The sequence below is a fragment of the Papio anubis genome, chromosome 7, assembly GCF_008728515.1.
Source record: "Papio anubis isolate 15944 chromosome 7, Panubis1.0, whole genome shotgun sequence".
NCBI lineage: Eukaryota > Metazoa > Chordata > Mammalia > Primates > Cercopithecidae > Papio > Papio anubis.
This window is the reverse complement of record NC_044982.1, coordinates 125,578,190-125,602,031: the sequence shown is the minus strand read 5'-3', so window position 1 is coordinate 125,602,031 and position 23,842 is coordinate 125,578,190. Positions and strand designations below refer to the sequence as shown.

Genomic DNA, 23,842 nt, shown 5'->3' with positions numbered 1-23,842 from the left:
CTCCCGACCACAGGTGATCCACCCACCTGGGCCTCCCAAAGTGCTGGAATTACAGGCGTGAGCCACCGCACCGGGCCTACACTGAAGTTTTATAGGTTTTTCATTTGTGTGTCTGTATGTGTGTGTTTTTTTTTTCTGAGACAGAGTGTTGCTCTGTTGCCCAGGCTGGAGTGCAGTGGCTCAGCCTCGGCTCACTGCAACCTCCACCTCCCGGGTTTAAGCAATTACCCTGCCTCAGCCTCCCGAGTAGCTGGATTACAGGCACACGCCACCATGCTCAGCTAATTTTTTTGTATTTTTAGTAGAGATGCGGTTTCACCATGTTGGCCACACTGGTTTCAAACTCCTGACCTCAGGCAATCCACCCACCTCGGCCTCCCAAAGTGCTGGGATTACAGGCGTGAGCCACTGTGCCCAGCCTACAGGTTTTAAGTTGCTCTATATAATCATCTATCCTTTTTCTATTCCATCAGGTAAATAAAACAATGGTAAAATTTACATCAATCTGTATCTACTGGGCAAATAAACTATACATAATTGCAAATTATTAAAACAGCAAATATCCCCAGCACTTTGTGAGGCCGAGGCAGGTGAATCACCTGAGGTCAGGAGTTTGAGACCAGCCTGACCATAGTGAAACCCGTCTCCCCTAAAACTACAAAAAATTAGCTGGGCATGGTGGTGGGCACCTGTAGTCCCAGCTACTGGGAAGGCTGGGGCAGGAGAATCACTTGAACCCAGGAGACGGAGGTTGCAGACAGCCAAGATCACGCCATTGCACTCCAGTCTGGGAGACAAGAGCGAGGCTCCATCTCAAAAACAAAACAAAACAGCAAATATCCTGCTACCCTCAAATCACTGAAATGTCAGTCACTTTGGAGAGTCCTCCAAATAGCCGACTATTACGTGGCAGAACTTTTTTGTCATCTAACAAGTTCCCCCTCGGCCTTCAAAAGCTGCTATGATGAAGTCCATGCAAATGACTGACTTTCACACCACTCTCCTCACCCCAGCAAAGCTGCAGAGAAGTTTCATCTTCAGGCTCTTCATATAGCTTCCTTTCCTCTAAGATCTTTATTTTTTTATTTTATTTATTTATTTATTTATTTTTTGAGATGGAGTCTCGCTCTGTCACCCAGGCTGGAGTGCAGTGGCGCGTTCTTGGCTCACTGCAAGCTCCGCCTCCTGGGTTCACGCTATTTTCCTGCCTCAACCTCCGGAATAGCTGGGACTACAGGTGCCTGCCACCACGCCCAGCTAATTTTTGTTTTGTTTTGTTTTGTTTTGTTTTGTTTTGTTTTGTTTTAGTAGAGACAGGGTTTCACCGTGTTAGCCAGGATGGTCTCGATCTCCTGACCTCATGATCCCCCTGCCTTGGTCTCCCAAAGTGCTGGGATTACAGGCATGAGCCACCGCGCCCGACCTCTCTAAGATCTTCATAAATTTACTATGTAAAGCTTCCTTTTGTCATAGTCTCTGTAATCACCCCACCCCATTAATAATCATTATTCTTAATTATTCTCTTCAGCTGTCCCAAATCCCTCACGTCTCAGATAGCTTCCAATAACTATGCTAGCTAATCAGAGCCTTCCAATCATAGCACATTGCTCATTGTCTTCAGATCTGTGATTCTATTTGACTGTTTCTCTTATTGCTGGGTCATCTGCTATTAACCTGCTGCTGCCAAGTCAGTTTTTTTTTTTTTAATTATTTAGGATGGTGCTTCTCAAATTTCAGTGTTGACATGAATTACCTGGTGATCTTGTTAAAATACAGATCCTAATCAGTAAGTATAGAAGTAGCCTAAGATTCTGCATTTCTAACAAATGCAGGTGATGCCAATGCTATTGTCTATGGCTCACACTTTGAGTAGTAAGGCTTCACAGTCCAGACTTAGATATGGAATCATACCAGAAGCTAATGTTTAAAAGTAACTAGTCCCTAGACATACAACGTGTTGCTACACCAACAAATACTTGGTTGCAACCTCTCCAAATTCCCTAATTAGCTGTGAAGCATTTCTGAGAAAAAACGCAATTGTGATCTGTGGCTTCATTATCTAAAAGCCACCTCTAGTGATCACCAAAACGAAAACAGATAAGTAGACTGATGTACCTTTCTAGGAGCTGGCACCAGGGCCATCATGATCCCTCTTTTATGCCTTTCTACAGTATGGAGAAAAATGTTGAAAACAGCATAAAGTTTTTAGTGATAAACTTGGGCTTAAATCTAGGCTCCATCACTTACTGGCACTGACTGAAAGGGTCTCATCTTGAGACCGGAATGATGCCTACATTTAGAGCTGTTACATAATTAACTGAAATTATGTGCAAAACATGCTTAGCACAGTTCCCACTACATAGTAAGATCTCCAAACGGAGAGCAATAATTATTATTTTGCATTATGTATATATACTGAGAAAGAAGAGAAAATACTGGGAGCCTTTAATAAACGACTGCCAAATGTAGCAATACCAAGCCAACAAAATATCCTACCAACACTGTAATGACTGTTGTTAATTTCTTCCCAAAAGAGTCAGTATTTAAGGATAAGTCTACTCCAGCTTCAGTCAATTATGATGAAAGACACATCTAAAACTCATTCTACACAGCCCGGGCATCATGGCTCACACCTGTAATCCCAGCACTTTGGGAGGTCTATGTGGTTGGATTACCTGAGGTCAGGAGTTCAAAACCAGCCTGGACAACATGGCAAAACCCCGTCTCTACTAAAAAATATAAAAATCAGCCGGGTGTGGTGCCGGGCACCTATATCCCAGCTACTCGTAAGGCTGAGGCGGGGAGAACTGCTTGAACCCGGGAGGCGGGAGGTGAGCCGAGATTTTGCCACTGTACTCCAGACTGGATGACAGAGTGAGACTCTGTTTCAAAAAAAAACAAAAAACAAAAAACACACATTCTACACAGAATTCTTAGTGCATTTTGTAAATATACTGGGGAAATAAAAAACAAAACAGGGCTAAAGCTGGGCATTTTTAGAGAAAATAAATTTTGAAAAATATAGCCCATTAAATGTATAACTTCATTTGTTCACACTGTCAACAAGATAGAAAGTTAAATGGTCCAAAAATAAACTGGAAATTAAACTAAATCTGGGGGCCAGGTTGTGGTGGCTCATGCTTATAATCCCAGCACTTTGGGGGGCAGAGGCGAGCAGATCACCTGAGGTCAGGAGTTCAAGACCAGCCTGGCCAACATGGTGAAACCCCATCTCTACTAAAAATACAAAAATTAGCTGGGCGTGGTGGTGCATGTCTGTAGTCCCAGCTACTCAGGAGTCTGAGGTAGGAGGACTGCTTGAATCTGGGAGGCAGAGGTTGCAATGAGCCGAGATCACATCATTACACTCCAGCCTGGGCAACAAGAACTAAACTCCATCTCAAAAAAATAAGCCGGGCATGGTGGCTCATGCCTGTAATCTCAGCACTTTGGGAGGCTGAGGCAGGCAGATCACCTGAGGTCAGCAGGAGTTCGAGACCAGCCTAGCCAATATGGTGAAGCCCCATCTCTACTACAAATACAAAAAAATTAGCCAGGCATGGTGGCAGCCACCTGTAATCCCAGCTACTTGGGAAGCTGAGGCAGGAGAATTGCTTGAACCCGGGAGGTGGAAGTTGCAGTGAGCTGAGATCATGCCACTGCAATCCAGCCTGCGCATCAGAGCAAGACTCTGTCTCAAATAATAATAATAATAATAATAATAATAATAAAATTTTTGGTTTCACAGGTTTTTAGTTACCTTCTTCTTATCTACTATACAAAATAACAATTTTTTCTCCCACATTTGTCTGCTTAAGATATTCAAAGACAAGACTAGATGGAGTACATTTCCTTCCATTCTGGTTGTTTTTACTCAGAATTGCTTCAGTAAATCCACATTGCATATGGATGGGATCAAGTCCCCAAAGCCTATAGCATGGGATACAGAGCTCTGCCTAGCTTGCAGCCTCAATCTCATCTCATTCCATTCCATACATCCTGGGGCTTGCTCTCCCACACCTCAATTGCTTTGTAAGCCTCTCATCTGAAAACTTGTCCAGCTCCCCTGACACACATGCCTCAAAATTGCTGGCAAATTCCTCCTACTTTTCAACTAACTTCAGGGGTACTTCCTCCATAAGACATTTTCTGCCCCTTTGCCTCCCACCCTCTTCTTTCATCCCATCATCTCCTCCCAGTACAGACTTCTACTATAGCCCATTATCATTAATTTAAAATGTCTGTTCAGATGGATGCTACAAAGTTTATTCATCTTTTTAACCCAGTACCTAGCAGTATCTGGCACACCACGTGCAGTAAACACCTAGCGGCATCAAAGGCGAATGGCATACATGTGGTTATTTTTTATAATTTGAAGATGTACAATGAAATTACTCCCCTATTCTCATGTAAGTTAATGAATACATTGTGTGTTCCCACCAAACTCATTATATATGTGTAGGCAGCAGAGATTAAGAATCACACAAGTAAATATAATTTACAGATTGAACTTATTTTTGTTAGGTCTTATACCAGATACTCAATAGATGGTTATGTGTCTCTCCCTCTAACTTATAGCTTGGAGATAAGTTCTGGCCCAGTTACTCAAGGATAGAGAAATTCAAGACAGGGAGGATCAGGTCAGGTTGGGGTCTAGTGTAATCAGAAGAGGCTCTACAAATTTCCTAGTCCTCAGACAACAGTAAAGTGTAAGAAACGTGGGTTCTAGACTGGGCACCGTGGCTCATGCCTGTAATCCCAGCACTGTGGGAGGCTGAGGCAGGTAGATCACCTGAGGTTAGGAGTTTGAGACCAGCCTGGCCAACATGGTGAAACCCCGTCTCTACTAAAAATACAAAAATTAGCCAGGCATGGTAGCAAGTGCCTGTAACTCCCAGCTACTAGGGAGGCTGAGGCACAAGAATAGCTTGAACCCGGGAGGCGGAGGCTGCAGTGAGCCAAAGTTTATACCACTACACTCTAGCTTGGGCGACAGAGCAAGACTCTACCTCAAAAAAAAAAAAAGAAAAGAAAAGAAACACGGGTCCTGGAGACCAAAAGCATCAAATACTATCACTGACTGTGCAAGAAGAAATAACAAATATATAATTCGGTTTAATAACCATTCCTTTCCCCTAAAACCAATCTGAGACTTAATTAAAATTCAATCTAATGTAGGCCTGAGGTGGCTTTGAGAGAGCTAAATTAAGTCAAACACATATTCCTCCCCAGAGTAGATCTGGAATTCTGAGAAAAGCAATCTAGTTTTTTGTTTTGTTTTGTTTTTGTTTTTTTATTGAGACAGTCTTGGTCTGTCACCCAGGCTGGAATGCAATGGCGCAATCTCAGCTTCACTGCACCCTCCGTCTCCCAGGTTCAAGCAATTCTCCCTGCCTCAGCCTCCCAAGTAGCTGGGATTACAGGCACCTGCAATCATGCCCGGCTAATTTTTTTATTTTTAGTAGAGACAGGGTTTCACCACGTTGGCCAGGTTTGTCTCAAAACTCCTGACCTCAGGTGATCTGCCCGCCTTGGCCTCCCAAAGTGCTAGGATTACAGGCGTGAGCCACCGCGCCCGGCCAGCAATCTAGTTTTTTACAGGTATGTCTGCCCCAATAAGGAGCTATATTATCGGGTATGGCCATAGAGGGGAAGGAGGGAGGCACCTCCCTGACTAGTGAATTTGCTATTTTGTCTGGGAATGAGAGGCTAGGTAGAAAGAAAACTGGAAATCCAGTAATTAAAAAAAAAAATTATTTTAGATCTACTTTAAGGTAGGCCTTCATGGAAACTCCACCTCTACTAAAAATACAAAAACAAAATTAGCTGGCGTGGTGGCAGGGGCCTGTAGTCCCAGTTACTCGGGAGGCTGAGGCAGGAGAATCGCTTGAACCCGGGAGGCGGAGGTTGCAGTGAGCCGAGATCACGCCACTGCACTCCAGCCTGGGCAACAAGAGCAAAACTCCATCTCAAAAAAAAAAAAAGTTGGGGGGGAAAGGAAAAGTATTTAAACTATCCAGTCAATTATCAAATATGCATACAAGCCTAGACAATGAGGCTAAATGGACACTGAGAAAAGAAATCTAGTTTCCTGGGGTACCCTCTTCCCATTAAGGAGGAATATTGTAGAATAAGGCCTTAGAAGGTAAGGTCCTCGAGGAAGAGGATTCTGCCTCAAGGTGACTAGCATTTTGTTCAAACACACCATTGGCAACCATTTAATCATATAACTATATTGTGCAATGATTAGTATCTTTTTTGTAACAAAGGTACTGCAAAATAAATAGCCCGTAAAATGAGGAATTAAGTGACTTCTTACAGAAATATTAACATGTGACCATGAATAGATACATTATTTTAGGTCACTGAATGGCTTTACAGACTTGAAAGGAGTATAACATAAGAGGATGTTACCAGAAAGTATTAAGAATCAGAAAATAAATTTAGAAAAACATGTGCAAGTGAGAGGATTTGAATATTGAATAAGAAAACACAAAGAGGCCTACGTGCCTCCCACAGCTGGTCCCTAAAGCTTTTTTAATTACATCATTGCATCCCTGGGTACCTCAAGTGAAGAGCACAGAACCTATGTCAACATTCCATATCCCAAACAAAGCATGGCATGCTTTTCTTTATTTTTATTTTTTTATTTTTATTTTTATTTTTTTTGCCGGGCGTGGTGGCTCACGCCTGTAATCCCAGCACTTTGGGAGGCCGAGGTGGGCGGATCACGAGGTCAGGAGATCGAGACCATCCTGGCTAACCCGGTGAAACCTCATCTCTACTAAAAAGTACAAAAAACTAGCCGGGCGAGGTGGCGGACGCCTGTAGTCCCAGCTACTCGGGAGGCTGAGGCAGGAGAATGGCGTGAACCCGGGAGGCAGAGCTTGCAGTGAGCCCGAGATCGCGTCACTGCACTCCAGCCTGGGTGACAGAGCAAGACTCCGTCTCAAAAAAAAAAAAAAAAAAAAAAAAAAAATTTTATGTAACAGTAAGAAATTCAAATTTTCATAGATCTTATGATCTAAAAACCCCAAGTACTTACCTATGATAAAATGGTAAAAAATGACCCAATATTTACCATTCAGTTCATAAATGCAAAAAGCAAAGTAAGTGAAAACTTAAATGTCCCTGGTTTGAAAATAAATTCAACATAATTGGTTTTTATGGACACTCCTGTCCAAAAGCTTTCTACTTATTGGGGGTAGGGGGAGACTTGAAATACATATATATCATTTATAAGTGATATTTTTAGTTATTTTAACTAAATAGATTTGTTGGTTGATATCTGGTAACAAAGGATACCTTAAAGACTAATCAATGTAAGCCGGGCGTGGTGACTCACACCTGTAATCCTAGCAGTTTGGGAGGCCAAGGTGGGCAGATCACCTGATGTCAAGAGTTCGAGACGAGCCAAGGCCAACATGGTAAAACGCCATCTCTACTAAAAGTACAAAAATTAGCTGGGCGTGGTGGTGCACGCCTGTAATCTGAGCTACTTGGGAGGCTGAGGCAGGAGAATCGCTTCAACCTGGGAGGCAGAGGTTGCAGTGAGCTGAGATCATGCCATTGCACTCCAGCCTGGGCAACAAGAGCGAAACTCCATCTCGAAAAAAAAAAAAAAAAAAAAAAAAGACTGATCAATGTAACCTAATTAAAAATAAGTCAGCTTTTAAGTGTTTGAGTCTTAATATTTTAAATTTGTATTTTATTTTTTATTTTGTTTTTGAGACAGATTCTCGCTGTGTTGCCCAGGAATGCTGTGGCATGATCTCTGATCACTGTAACCTCCGTCTCCTGGGTTCAAGTGATTCTCCTGCCTCAGCCTCCCAAGTAGCTAGGATTATAGGCACGCAACACCACACCTGGCTAATCTTTGTATTTTTAGTAGAGATGGGGTTTCACATGCTGGCCAGGCTGGGTTTGAACTCCTGGCCTCAAGTGATCCACCCTCCTCAGCTTCCCAAAGTGTTGAGATTACAGGCATGAGCCACCGCACCCAGTCTAAATTTGTATTTTAACATTTGAATTTTTATTCTTGGTTTTTCAGTCTTACAAATTCTTGACATTGATTACACTCTACTATTTTATTATTTATTCTTTAATGTAGTATCCAAGGTTATGATAGTCAAACAATTTCCTCTGACAACACGCTCTTCACAGAGCTTTGCTTAGCTCATCACTTCCCTTCATTCAGGTCTCTACTCTAATGTCACAACTCAGTCATTCCCTGACCACATTAACTAAACAGCAACTTTTCACCTCCCAACCTCTGTCCTAAGTCTACCAGTCTCTATTCCCTTTCCCTCTTTTACTTCTCTTCTTAGAAATTTTCACTACCTGAAATTAAATATTATCTGACTCCTCTACTAGGCTGTTAGCTCCATGGAGGCAGAAACTGTATCCCCAATGTTGTAGCCCCAGGGCCTAGAGTAGTACTTGGCATATAGTAAATGTTTAATATAAATTGGGAAAGATGAAAATAAGAGGTTTTTTTCCTAAAGACCTCCTGATCACTAGCCAAAATATCTCAGTTTTCATAAGTCTGCTAAAACATAAAGTTAGATGAATTTCCTAGTTCATATGAGAATTCAGAAAGCTAAAACTACAAACCTGACTCCTGATGCAGTAGTCTCAACACTGTACCAACCACATATATTAACATGCATAAAAGTTTCTTCACTCCAAGTATATGAAATATTTAACTCAACAACCACCAAAGTCTCAAATCATTCACTGTTACCACCAATTCATTAAAAACTTCATTAACTTTTCCTAAAACTGTTACGAGCTTTAAAGTTGAGATTTTTATAGTACGTACCAAAGAACGCCTCATCTGCATTAATATGGTCATAAAGCAGTCAAAGCTGATCATTCCTTCCTGGCTTGAGAGTAGTTTGCTTTTCTCCATGGTATGTACAACTGCCGAAGCTCCCAAAGCCATTTCTATCCATTCAAGAAGATACCGCAACGAGCCTCGTTGAGCTGCCAAACCAAGCAGCAACTCAGAAGCTAATCTACGACCTAAAGTGTCTGCCCCAGAATTAGGAATAGTTACTCCTTTAAGAAATGTCGTTACTTGCGATAAGCAGTCCAAGCCCATAGGAGGAATCTTGCTTTCATTTGCTAATGATAATGGTGGTAAAGAGCTCACAACTTCAATTGCAGTATGAATAACATCGTTGCAAAGACTGAGACCAGGTCCTGACACAGGCATCATCCAACTTTGTCTTAGAAGTGCAAATAATAAACTTAGACCAGTTCGAACACCCATTTCTATAAGTGCATCAGTGCTTGACCGGGGGCGTTCACTAACAGAATGGACATCTGCTGACCCAGAACTGCTCTCTGGAGAATGCTGCTGCTGCTTCACCTTGCCTTTGTCATGGTATTTATTAGAAAGTGCATAAAAGACACGCTGGAGTACAAGCAGTCGTTTTCTAAGTGCCCCAGCAAATGGGGAATCCGAACACACCATCTTTGCCAATGCTAGCTGGCTGCTAAGAAGGGCATCCAAATAGTGGTCCTGCTCATCACTTGAAAGAGACTCACGTTCAAAGTCTGGCAACTGTGGTCCTTTGAGGCATAAAACTTGTTGGGGCAAAGGTACTACTTCCTTATTGCTAACCAGTTTAGAATACAGAACAGCAACTCCCTCTCTTGTAGCAATGGATTCACTGTCCTCTGTAATCCAGGAGCTGTTCAAGTGTTCAAGCCATTTCAGCTTCACTGGTGGAATCATAGTTGCCATGTTGATTTATCCTTCAGCCATTAGTTCTGCAAAGGGAGAAGAGAAAACAGTCAAAAACATACAGAGGATTCATAAAATGTTCTAAAATTTCATCTTACATTACAATTAATTATTTCAAACTGGTGAAATGCGACCGGATGCGGTGGCTCATGCCTGTAATCCCAACACTTTGGGAGGCCGAAGCGGGCTGATCACTTGAGGCCAAGAGTTCAAGATGTTCCTGGCCAACATGATGAAACCCCATTTCTAAAAATATGAAAATTAGCCAGGCATGATGGCACATACCTCTAGTCCCAGCTACTTGGGAGGCTGAGGCAGGAGAATCGCTTGAACCTGGGACGCGGAGGTTGCAGTGAGCCGAGATTGCACCACTGCACTCTAGCCTGGGCAACAGAGCAAGGCTCTCTCTCTCAAAAAAAAAAAAAAGTCTGGAAGTTCATGGCACTGTACGAATGTTACCATTTTAGCTTTGATAAATGTACTATGGTTATCTACTAAGATATTAACATTAGGGATAAATGGGTGAAGGGTATATGGAAACCGTACCATCTTTGCAACTTTTCTGTAAATCTAAAATTCCAAAACACAAAGTTTATTTTAAAAAACAGTAATTTCTTTAGATGTACCTTTTCCATTCAGTTCTGATTCCACTGTCAGTGTAACAGTGGGTTCTACACACTGATGACTCCCAAATTTTTATCTCCAACCCAGGCCTTCTCCCTAACTCCAAATTCATATACACAGTTGCCTACTTGGCCCCTCCACATGGCTATCTGTTTCGGTTATGACTAGATATCTCAAAATTAACATATCCAAAACTGAGCTCCTAATCTACCACTACCACCACCCCACCCAAACCTGTCCCTCCTATAGACTTCTTCCTCTCAATAAATGGTAACTCCATCCTTCTACTTCCCTAGGCCAAACTTTGGGACTCATAATTGTAGAATGGAACACCCACTTTGGAAAGGTGTCTGGCAGTTTCTCATAAAACGAAACATATATCTAACCCTATGACCCAAAAATTCCTCTCCTAAAGATTTATCCAAAACAAAACACAAGTCCATAAAAATACTTCAATCAAAATAGTGGCTGCCTCTAGAGGGTGATGGCATGAACTGCCTGTGAGGAGCTTGAGGAAACTTCTTGAGGTTATATTCTGTGTCTCAATAGTGGTGTAGAATACACAGGTTGTACATTTGTTAAAACCTAGTGGGCTGGGCATGGTGGCTCACGTCTTTAATCCTAACACTGAGGGAGGCCGAGGTAGGAGGGCTGCTTGAGCTCAGGAGTTCGAGACCAGCCTGGACAACACAGTGAGATCTCGTCTCTACATAAGAAAACAAAAATAAAAATATCAGTGAAAGTGCACTTGAGATTTTTACATTGCATTGCATGTAAACTTTACCTCAACAAATACTGAATAGTTAATGACATGCAAGCTGAAGTATACTTGAGGGAAGTAAAAAGACATCTGTAATTTATTTTGAAATGCATCAGAAATAAGATGCATTGATATATATTTTTTATATATACACAAAATTTTTAATTACAAAATATTGCAGGGAAGGTGTCTCTCAGCAAGTCCCCAGAATGTCACTTATGATAGCTGGTAATAGAGAAAGATCCTCAATCACTGAAGGGAATTTAATTTTCATGATATAGGCAGATCATCAAGAAAGCACTCCAGTGATAAAGATTCCAGACTACAGTAATTAAAAGGAGTTTCTTATTTCTCAATATGTCCTGTTAAATTCTAAATATAAAATCTGATGACACTTGCCTTCACAAGTTTATGATTACTGTGCTTAATTCATGTTCCTAAGATACTCGGAAAGCATGCACTGAGGAGGGGGGAAATCATGATCCTCCAACCCACCCTGACTTCATTTGGTATTAAACACCAGCATTGTGCAGAGGACATAAAAGTGCCTTATTTACCTCCATCCCTTCCCACATAAGCCATATGTAATTGTGCTCTTTTAAATTTGGAAGGTTTAATAGCTGTACAGGGATATGTTGTTATTCTAATTTGTATTTCCCTAATTACTAATAAATCTGAACATCTTAAATTTGTTGGTCATCTGGATATGCTCTTCTGGGAAATACTTATTCATGCATTTTCCTATTTTGTTATCTTGTCAACTTGTAAAAGTTTTTTGTATTTTATCACAGTCTGTCCTCAACATTGTAAATATTTCTTCTAAATCTATCTTTTACAAACACACACATCTTTTATTTTATAGCTTCTGTTTTCCATTCTTGGTCAAAAGAGTATCCCTGCCCCACTCTCACACCCAGATTCCACGTGAATTCTAGATTATCATCACCTACATAAAAACCACCATGATATTCTTGAGAGTTTTTTTTTTTTAAGAAAACACCTAAGTCTTTAGTCCACCTGGAATTAAAATAAATTCTACATTCATCTGGAAGTTTAATACACTCTATATGGCACAGGCTGAGTCCAATTTTATTGTTTCCAGGTAGAAGGCTAGTTATGCCACCACCATTTATTAAGTAATCCAGGACTTCTACATAGTTGAAGGCAATGGCAGCTGCACAGCTATCTGCCCAAAATTTCATCCCCAAACAGTAAAAAAAAAAAAAAAGAAGGAAAAATTAAATTCTATACCAAACCACACCTGTAGCATAACTTGAAGACATAGAATGTCAAATTGCAAATAATTGCAAATAAAAAGAGAAAAAGTCAACCAATTTAGGGTACATGCTTTCACCTCCATCCACCCACAAGGCTTTGTGGCAAGCAAAGGCAGACTAAGAAAAACTGCAGAAAAGACAGAGGAGAAACGCTAGTGAAGGCACCTAAAAATGATTTGTAGTGACTCCCAGAAAGATTAAATCCACACCGTATCTGAAAACACTGGAAAAGTATCTAGGCAGATCAGAGCACAGACTACAGGGAAGAGGTTTCAAGTACCTTTAATTTAAAGCAGAAGGCATGGTTTAAAAGAGCAGGTGCAATTTAAAAAGACGAGTGTTAAATAAGCATTTGTTGAAATGCAGAGGAAAGAAAAAGCAAAAAGGAAGAGAGAAGCATGCTTTAATAACTGAGCGGTGAAGGGTAAAAGAAGAAAAAGGGGAAATACTTAAGTGTCCTGCAAGACAAAATAGACCCATAAAATTGAAGACAGAACAACCCTTTCCTCAAGTAAAACAAACAACATTTCTGCTATTGTATTTGGACTTTGCTACACTGACTGAAGATAATGCAATTAAGAATATTATAAAATACTCAATACCATAAAAATGAACATAAGAAAACTCAAGTGCATACAGAGCTATTGCAGAAAACGAAAAAAAAATTAAATTTCACAGTTATCAATTGAGGGAAATTCCCTGATAACAACAAAGCAAAAGAAAGTTTAAGTTAACAATCCAAACAAAATTAAATACGCTGAAACATATGATGATATGAAAAACCCTGAATCAAAAATTCAAAAACTGAAAGCAGAAATAGACAAAAAGGAAGAAAAAGAAGAAAAGGAAAGGAAAGAAGAAAGGGAAAGAGGTAACTGAACTCAGAAAATAAATATGAAGAAAAAGTCAAAATTATCTCAGCAATGAAGAATGAATTATAAAAGCATTCAAGGAAGAGTAGACTCAATGACATAAAGAAAAATAAAAAGGATCAGAGAGAAATAAGTGGAAACAGAAGATAAGAAAAAAAGAGTAATATTCACATTATTGGATTATGTGAGGAAGAAAAACACAAACCAAACCAAACAAAAACAGAGGGGGTTTTATAGCTATAATGCAAGAAAACTTTCTAAAATAGAAAAAAATATCTGAATCAATATACAAGGTACTTGGGAAAATTAACCCAAACAATCAACTCCAAGAAATAGCCTAGTAAAACTATTATATTTCAAAGATAAAGATAAAATCCTAAAGACCTCCAAGCAAAGAGATGAAATGACTTTAAAAAGCAAAAGAATTAGCCAGGCATTATTCTAAAACAAAATAGCACAGCAACAGCTTTTATAAAGCAAAAACTACAGGAGATGCAAGGAAACATAAATAGAAATGCTAATAACATGAGACATGAATATACCACTCTCAGTACAACATGGATCAAGTGAACAAAAATAAGAAAACAGAAGATCTAAACAACAAAATAATTCACTTCACCACTAATAGGATCTATTTCTGGATTATCTATTCCAGTCCACTTGTCTATTCTTACAACAACAGCGACTTGATTAAAATACCTTTATAAACGTATAAATGTTCTGATGACTGGTAAGGAGAGTCTCAAAAGTTTAAGATTATTTTATTCAGGCCAGGCGCGGTAGCTCACGCCTGTAATCCCAGCACTTTGGGAGGTCGAGGTGGGCGGATCACGAGGTCAAGAGATGGAGACCATCCTTGCCAACATGGTGAAACCCCGCCTCTACTAAAAATACAAAAATTAGCTGGTCGTGGTGGTGCGCGCCTGTGGTCCCAGCTACTTGGAAGGCAGAGGCAGGAGAATCGCCTGAAAGCCAAGATCACACCACTGCACTCCAGCCTGGTGACAGAGGGAGACTCCGTTTCAAACAAACAAACAAACATAAGATTATTTTATTCAATTATATGCCATCCCTTCCAACACACTACTGAGGTTCTAATCTGAATTGCATTAGATTTATGTATTTTCAGAAAATAGACATTTTTATGAAATTTGTTCATCCAAGGACAAAGTGTGCCTTTCTATTTGTTCCTATCCTATTTTAGATTTTCTTCATGTAAGTCCTGTGCTTTTCTGTTGATTCTTAAGTATTTCTGATTTTGTGATTACTATGAATGGAATTTCCTCATTTCCATTTCTGGTTAATTACTGCTATCTAGTCATCTGGGTAAATCCATATATTTTCCAAAATTATACAAAAATAGAACAGGAAATGAATCAAAGAAACAGAGGCCATCTAACAACAGGAAACAAAGGAAGAAAACAAGCAAGTATTAAAATGGTAAAACAGATACTAAAGGTCAGCTATAAGACCAAGCACAGCTACTACATCAACATCTGTAAAATTCACCTATTAAAACCAAAAGACAAAGATTGATACAAAATAATAACAATAATCTATATGCTAACTGAACAAAACATACATGAAAGTAGTTATGGCCCAAAATTTATAATCTCTGCTATAAATTAAATGTATATAACTATAAATCTAATAAGTAAATCATTTTAAAAATGTATACCCTATCTATAAGCAATGGATCTAAAACAAGTGATTTCAAAATGTTGAAGATAAAATGTAGGGTAATGATATAACAAACAAATGCAACCAAAAAGAGTATCATCTATTAGGTAATAAATAGGACAAAAAGGGTTACTTAGTAACGAACAGTATAATCACTAATAAGATAAAACTATCACAAACCTTTATGTACAAGCAGAGTAATAAAACAATGAAGCGGAAACCACAGAAAACATAGGAAAAATGGCAACCACAGTAATAGAGACTTAAATACAGCCATACCTCAATTATGGCACTTGACTTTACTGTGCTGTACAGACACTGCATTTTTTTTTACAAATTGAAGGTTTATGACAACCCTGATTTGAGCAAGTGTATTGGTATCATTTTTCCAAAAATATATGTTCACTTCATGTAACTGTGTCACATTTTGGTAATTCTTACAATATATCAAACTTTTCATTATTATTATAACTGTTATGGTAACCTGTAATCAGTAAGCTTTGATTGTTACTATTGTAATTGTGTGGGGGTGCCACAAAGCACACCCATAAAAGATGGCAAACTTAATCGATAAATTGCATGTGTTCTGACTGCCCCACCAATCAACCATTCCCCAGTCTCCCTATCCTTGGGAGTCCCTATTGCCTAAGACACAACAATATTGAAATTAGGCCAACTAATAACCCTACAATCGCCTCTAAGTGTTCAAGACAAAGGAAGACACCATGTCCCTTTAAATCAAAGGCCAGAAATGATTAAGTTTAGTGAGGAAGGCAGGCCAAAAGCTAAGCCTCTTGCGCCAGTTACCCAAGTTGCAATGCAAAGGGAAAGTTCTTAAAGAAACCAGAAGAGCCACTCCAATGAATACATAAATGATAAAGAAGTGAAATCGCCTTTTTCCTGATATGGGGAAAGTTTAAGTGGTCTGGATAGAATATCAAACCAGCCACAACATGCCCTTAAACCAAAGCCTAAGCCAGAGCAAGGCCCTCTCTTCAACTCTATGAAGGCTGAGAGAGGTAAGGAAGACGCAGAATTGTTTGAAGTTAGCAGAGGTTCACTCATGAGGCTTAAGGAAAGAACCTGTCTCCACAACATAAAAGTGCAAGGTGAAGCAGCAAGTGCTGATGTAGAAGCTGCAGAAAGTTATCCAGAATATCTACCTAAGGTAATTGATGAAAGTAGTTACATTAAACAACAGATTTTCAACGTGGACAAAATAGCCTTCTATTGGAAGATGCCATCTAGGACTTTCACAGCTAGAAATAATTCAATACCTGCCTTCAAAGAACAGGTTGAGTCTCTTGCTAAGGGCTAATGAAGCTGGTGGACTTAAAGTTGAAGCCAATGCTCTTTTACATTCTGAAAAACCTAGGGCACCTAAGAGGTATTATAAATCTACTCTCCCTGTGCTCTATAAATGCAACAACGAAGCCCGGATGACAGCACATCTGTTTACTATACAGTTTACTAAATATTTTAAGCCCACTGTTAAGACCTACAGCTCAGAAAAAAGTTTCCTTTCAAAACATTACTGTTCACTGACAATGCACCCAGTCACTCAAGAGCTCTACTGGAGATGTACAAGCAGATTCACGTTGTGTTCATGCCTACTAAACACAACATCCATTCTGCAGCACATGGATAAAGAAGTCATTTTGATTTTCAAGTCTTATTATTTAAGAAATACATCTTGTAAGGCTACAGCTGCCATAGATAGTGATTCCTCTGAGATCTCTGTAAAGTCAATAGAAAATGTTCCGGGAAGGATTCACCATTGTAGATGCCATTAAGAGCATCCATGGTTCATGGGGAAAAGGCCAAAGTATCAATATTAACAAGAGTTTGGAAGAAGTTGATTCTAACCCCCACGGATGACTTTGAGAGGTTCAATACTTCAGTGGAGGAAGTAACTGCAGACATCATGGAAATAGCAAGAGAAGTAGAATTAGAAGTGGAGACCGAAGATGTGACTGAATGCAGCAATCTCATGATAAAACTTTAACGGATGAGGTGCTTCTTATGGATGAGCAAAGAAAGTAGTTCATTGAAATGAAATATATTCCTGGTGAAGATGCTGTGAATATTACTGAAATGACAACAAAGGAATAGAATATTACATAAATTTAACTGATAATGCAGTAGCAGAGTTAGAGAGGACTGACTCCTTTTGAATTTTGAAAGAAGTTCTACCGTGGGTAAAATGCTATCAAACAACAATGCATGCTACAAAGAAATCATTCATGAAAGGAGGAGCCAATCAATGCAGCAAACTTCACTGTTGTCTTATTTTAAGAAATTGCCAAAGTAATCCCAACCTTTCAGCAACCACCATCCTGATCAGTCAGCAGCCATCAACATCAAGGCAAGACCCTCCACGAGCAAAAACATTACAACTCTTTGAAAGCTCAGAGGACTCTCAGCACTTTTCAGCCAAAAAAAGAAAAGTACTTTTTAATTTAGGTACATACATTTTTTAGACATAATACTATTGTACACTTAACAGACTACAGTGTACGCTACACATAGCCTTTATATACACTGAGAAACCAAAAAAACTGTGTGACTTGCTTTACTATGACATTGGCTTTACTGTGATTTATTTGCTATGCTGTACTTTTCGTTTTATTGCAGTGGTCTGGAACTAAACCACAGTATCTCTAAGGTATATGCCAGTACTTGACAAATAAGGCAAAGTACAACAGTATATAAACTACCAGTCCTTAAATCTATTGGTAGACCATGAATTCCTTTGAGAATCTGATAAAAGTTGTGGACCCCGACTCCCCAAAGAATAAAACTCATGCTCATACTCATAAAAATGAGCAAATTTCCAAAGGTTTCCTGGATGTCCTGAAGTCATCTATGTAATCCAAAATGATAAATCTAATCTAAAATATTATGCATATCCTAAAATATGTTCTTTTTATGTACCAGTGGAAAATATTTTCAAATTGACCATTATACAACAAATAATTCAAAAATATACACATAATTTAGACCACAGTTCTAGCCAGAAAGTAGTGAAACCAAAAAGTATTTACAAAACAAGTAAAAGGAAGCAATCTTCAAGACACACTGTTAAAAAAGAAAAATATGCAGTTTCTGTATACTGTAATAGTTCATATACAGTAATACAACTATATTGAAAAGGGTTTATATATTCATATATCATGTTCATAAATGCATGGAATAAACGCTGAAAACATTTTTTTAAAACCTAGGAACACTAGTTGCCTCTGGGGGAAGGAGAACTGGGTTACTGGGAGCTGGGGTAGGAAAGATATCTGCTCTTCACTGCAAAAACTTGAATTTCTTATATGTGCATGTATTATCAGTGCAAATTTTTTTTTCTTTTTGAGATGGAGTCTCACTCTTGTCACCCAGGCTGGAGTGCAGTGGCGCAATCTCGGCTCACTACAACCTCCGCCTCCCGGGTTCAAGCGACTCTTGTGCCTCAGCCTCCCAAGTAGCTAGGACTACAAGCGCCTGCCACCAAGCCCAGCTAATTTTTTTTGTACTTTTAGGAGAGTCGGGGTTTCACTGTGTAGGCCAGGATGGTCTCCCTCTCCTGACCTCAGGTGATCCACCCACCTTGGCTTCCCAAAGTGCTGGGATTACAGGCGTGAGCCACTGCGCCTGGCCTATCAGTGCAAATTTTTAAAAAACATTTTTAAAGAAATCCAAAACAAGGCAAAAGCTAAATATTTGGAAACTAAGTTTCTTAGACAAAGAGAGGAAGGGGAAAGGAGTTACAAATTATCTAGAAAGTTACATAAAGGAAACATTTATCAAAATAAAGGGAATGTAGTCGAAGTTGACTCAAAGAAATATATAAAGACTTAAATGCTCCATTTAAAAGTAAGAATTAAATGAAAGTCAGGTGTGGTGGCTCACTCCTATAATCCAAACATTTTAAGAGGCCGAGGTGGGAGGAAGCTTTAGGCCAGGAGTTCAAGACCAGACTGAGCAACATAGCAAGACACTGTCTCGACAAAATGTTTAAAAATTATCTGGGCGTATGGTGGTACACGACTGTGGTCCCAGCAACTTAGGCTTGGGAGGGAGGATCACTTGAGCTCAGAAGTTCAAAGCTATGAGCTATGATTGCACCACTGCACTCCACTCTGGGCAACAGGATGAGGCCAAGTCTCTTTAAAAAAATTTAAATATATTAATAATTCAATTCAAAAATAGAAAAACAAAATAAGAACATTAAGCTGGGCATGCTGGCTAACACCTGTAATCCCAACGCTTTGGGAGGCCATGGTGGGTGGATCACTTGAGCTCAGGAGTTCAAGACCAGCCTGCACAATATGGAGAAACCCCATCTCTACAAAAAATACAAAAAATTAGTCAGGCATGGCAAGGCATGATGTGGTCCCAACTACTCGGGAGGATGAGGTGGGATGATCCCTTGAGCTCAGGAGGTCAAGGCTGCAGTGAGTCAAGAACATGCCACTACACTCCAGCCTGAGCACAGAGTGATACCCTGTCTCTAAATAAATAAATAGGGAAGCAGAAGGGGAAGAAAAGGGAAATTGGTAAATTAGAAAAATTCAAAAACAACAGGATGGATATCTCAGAGAGATGATTTTTCTTTTTCTTTTTTAGAGACTGGGGTCTTACCGTGTTGTCCAGGCTGGTCTTGAACTCCTGGACTTAGACAATCCCCACTTTGGCCTCCCAAAGTGCTGGGATTACAGGTGTGAGCCACCAGGCCCGGCCCAAGAGATAATTCTTTAGTGGAAAAAATGAAAACAATTAGCTGACAAAATTAAGGGGAAAAAAAAGACAAAACATAAGGTACTCAATATTATAAATAAGAATGGAAAGATAAGCTGGATGCACTGCAGAGTGCCTGTAGTCCCAGCTACTTAGCAGGTTAAAGTGAGAGGATTGCTGGAGGCCAGGAGTTCGAGGCTGCAGTATGCTATGATTGTGCCTGAGAATAGCCACTACACTCCAGGCTAGGCAACACAGCAAGATCCTGTTTCTATTTTTTTTTTTTTTTTAATTTAAAAAAAAGGAAGAATGGAAAGACAGCTATGAAGAGCAGTTTGGTGGTGTTACCTCAAAAAATTCAAAATAGAGTTTCCATATGGCCCAACAATTCGACTCCCAGATCTATACCCAAGTAAACTGAAAACTTGTACACAAACAGTCATTGGAGCATTACTCGTAATAGCCAAAAAGTGGAAACAACACAAATGACCATCAAGATATGAATGAATAAACAAAATGTCGTTTAATCTATACAGTGGAATATTAATCAGCCATAAACAGGAATGAAATACTGATAAATGCTATACTTTGAGCCTTGTAAACATTCTGCCAATTGAAAGATGTCAGACATAAAAGGCTACATACTGTATGATTCTATTTATAAGAAATGTACAGGATGGCCAAATGCATACAGATAGAAAGTAGAATAGTAGTTGCCAGAGGCTAGATAGGAAGGGAAAATGGAGAAACTGGTTAGTGAGTATTTTACTTTGGAATTATGAAAATGTTTTGGAACTAGATAGAGATGGTAGTTGCACAATACTGTGAAAGTACTAAATGCCACTAAATCGCTCATTTTAAGATGGTTAATGGTACGCGATGTGAATTTCAACTCGATTATTGACTGATTGATTGACTGATTGAGACAGAGTTTCACTCTTGTTGCCCAGTCTGGAATGTAATGGCATGGTCTCAGCTCACTGCAAAACTCTGCCTCCCAGATTCAAGCAATTCTCCTGCCTCAGCCTCCCAAGTAGCTGGGATTACAGGCGCCCACCAACATGCCCAGCTAATTTTTGCATTTTTAGTAGAGACAGAGTTTCACCATGTTGGCCAGGCTGGTCTTGAAGTCCTGACCTCAAGTGATCCGTCCACCTCGGCCTCCCAAAGTGCTGGGATTACAGGCGTGAGCCACCATCCCCAGCCTCAATAAGTTATTATTATTATATTATTATTTTTGAGATGGAGTCTCACTCTGTCACGAAGGATGGAGTGCAGTGGCACGATCTTGGCTCACTGCAGCCTCCACCTCCAGGATTCAAGAGATTCTCCTGCCTCAGCCTCCTGAGGAGCTGGGACTACAGGTGTGCACCACCACACCCGGCTAATTTTTGTATTTTTAGTAGAGAAGGGGGTTTCGCCATGTTGGCTAGGCTGGTCTCAAATGCCTGACCTCAGGTAATCCACCCACCTCAGCCTACCGAAGTGCTAGGATTACAGACATAAGCCACGATGGCCGACCAATAAATCATTTAAATTAAAAATATATATATATGGCAGATTAATGCTTCCCCAAAATGAACTGAGGGTTATGTTACTAAAAGAAGAGAGAATTAATGGTGGGTAAACAAATAAAAAAAGTTGGTTACATCAAGAATGACTCTGATGAGTCAAAATATTACAGAGCCAGACTTGGTGGCACACGTCTACAGTCCCAGCTACTTGGGAGGCTGAGGCAGGACGATCACTTGAGGCCAGGAGTTCAAGGCTGTAGTGCACTATTATCACTCCTGGATAATACAGCGAGACTCCATCTCTTTTAAAAAAAAAAAAAAAAAAAAAAAAAAACTTACTAACCTGGACAATATGGCAAAATCCTGACTCTACAAATAATACAAAAAATTAACCAGGCGTGGTGGTGCATGCCTGTGGTCCCAGCTACTGGGGAGGCCACCTGAGCCCAGAAGGTCAAGGCTGCATGAGCCAATATTGTGCCACTGCACTCCAGTCTTGGCGACAGAGTGAGATCCTGTCTCAAACAAACAAAAAAAACCTTACAAGCCAGTTTCATCAAATTGAATTCAAAGGAAAGAAAGTTCAAGTGCATTTAAAGAATAGGAAGTAGATCAGAATAGCTAGAATACGTAAAGACATTAATATAAAATTGTAGAAAATGAAAGCAGTTCAGAATGTGAAAAAGTTAACAAACAAATGAATTTTGATTTTTATTCTATAATCTATTACAAGTCAGACTGATTTGGGGAACAAAAGTGTTATCTGCACCTAACACAGCATCTGATACCTATACGCCCTCAATGAAGGATGCATTTCAAAAAACCCCAATTTGACAGTTGTTTACTGTAAATTGGAGAATGGGGATAATATAGTTGGGATACTACTGAAATAAATCAGTAATGAGATTTAAAGAAACTATACTTGCAACAAAACAAAGCTCTGATTGTTTTAAGGAAGAATTCTATCTATTATGACTTCAACAGATAATTCCTAAGCTACTTTAAACGTTTTAGGGCATAAAGCAAAGAGTCTCAGTTCTTTTTAAGCAGTCAATAAAGTAACAATACCAAAACTCAACGAAGCACAAAAAGTATAACTGTAATACTACCACAATTGTGGATTTCATAATCTACAATTAATAAAAATCTGCAATTAAAAATATTAGCAGCCGGGCGCAGTGGTTCACGCCTGTAATCCCAGCACTTTGGGAGGCTGAGGCAGGTGGATCACCTGAGGTCAGGAGTTCGAGACCAGCCTGACCAACATGGTAAAACCCCATCTCTACTAAAAATACAAAAATTAGCTGGGTGTGGTGGCAAGTGCCTGTAATCCCAGCTACTTGGGAGGCTGAGGCAGGAGATCATGCCACTGCACTCCAGCCTGGGCAACACAGCAAGACTCCGTCTCAAAAAAAAAAAAAATTAGCAAGGAAAACGAGAAAGTACATTAATAGGGGTTCATTCCAGGAATATAATGATGGCTCAACATAGAAAAATCTACTAACATTAACCAATTTCATATTATGTTGAGATGTTAAAAATACACTTGATAAAATGCAACATCCATTCTTAATAAAAAATCTACTAATAAAGCAGGAATAAAAGATTTTTTTAAATGACTTAAAACTACATATCACAAAACAAAACCATCAGTAGCATTGACTCTAGAGTCAAGTAGAAGGTAAGAGTGCCCACTTGTCACCACTATTATCAATAATGAAATTGAGGTCCAGCACGGTGGCTTACGCCTATAATCCCAGCACTTTGGGAGGCAGAGGCGGGCAGATCACCCAAGGTCAGGAGTTCAAGACCAGTCTGGCCAACATGGTGAAACCCATCTCTACTAAAAATACAAAAATTAGCCAGGCGTGGTGGCACATGCCTGTAATCCCAGCTACTTGGAAGGCTGAGGCAGGAGAATCGCTTGAACCCAGGAGGTGGAGGTTGCAGTAAGCCATGATGATGCCACCCAGGTCGCTCCAGCCTGGGTGACCAAGCGAGCCCTGTTTAAAAAAAAAAAAAAAAAAAGGAAAGAAGAAAAGGAAGGCAGGGAGGGAGGGAGGGAGGGAACAAACAAATGAATGAACGAATGAAAGAGGGAGGGGAGGGGAGGAGAGGGGAGGGAGGGGAGGACAAGGGAGGGGAGGGGAGAGGAGAGGAGAGGAGAAGAGAGGAGAGGAGAGGAGAGGAAAGAAAGAAATTGAACAACAAAGTGTTATGTATTCTAGACATTTTTATTATTTCCACATGATACTGAACACCTCAAAAACCCATCAGAAGAATCCAGCTAAATACTAGAAAGAAGCACAGTGAGGTAGCTGATTACAAAAAAAAAAAAAAAAAATCAAGTTTCTATACACAACTATAATAACCAGGAATCATATACAAAGCCCCCAAAATTTCCATTTAGAGTTGCAACAAAGAACATAAAATACCTTAGAATAAACTGAACAAGAAATGTGCAGAAATTTTATTGGAAATAAAATCCTGCTAGAGAACAAAAGAAAATTTGTAATAAATGGAGAGCTAAACAATGCTCTTGTTGAAAAGAATCCACATTTTCGGGAGTTAGTTCTCCTTCAGTTAATGTATAAAATTAATATCAACCTGGATTTGATAAATTGTTTCTTAAGATTATC

The 23,842-nt window shown here is 39.6% G+C and overlaps 1 protein-coding gene across 11 annotated transcripts in view; it reads right to left on the bottom strand.

Moving 5' to 3' along the window:
• HERC1 (HECT and RLD domain containing E3 ubiquitin protein ligase family member 1) overlaps positions 1-23,842 on the bottom strand; it is a 221,373-nt gene that overhangs the window by 155,936 nt on the left and 41,595 nt on the right. For all 11 annotated transcript variants that reach the window (XR_004185128.1, XM_009210354.4, XM_003901041.5 and 8 more), the window contains exon 2: positions 8,822-9,777. Coding sequence is in view for 10 of the 11 variants with exons in the window: in XM_009210354.4 (XP_009208618.2) it covers positions 8,822-9,751 (930 nt within the window). In the remaining variant the exon portion in view is untranslated. The remainder of the gene's footprint in view (positions 1-8,821; positions 9,778-23,842) is intronic.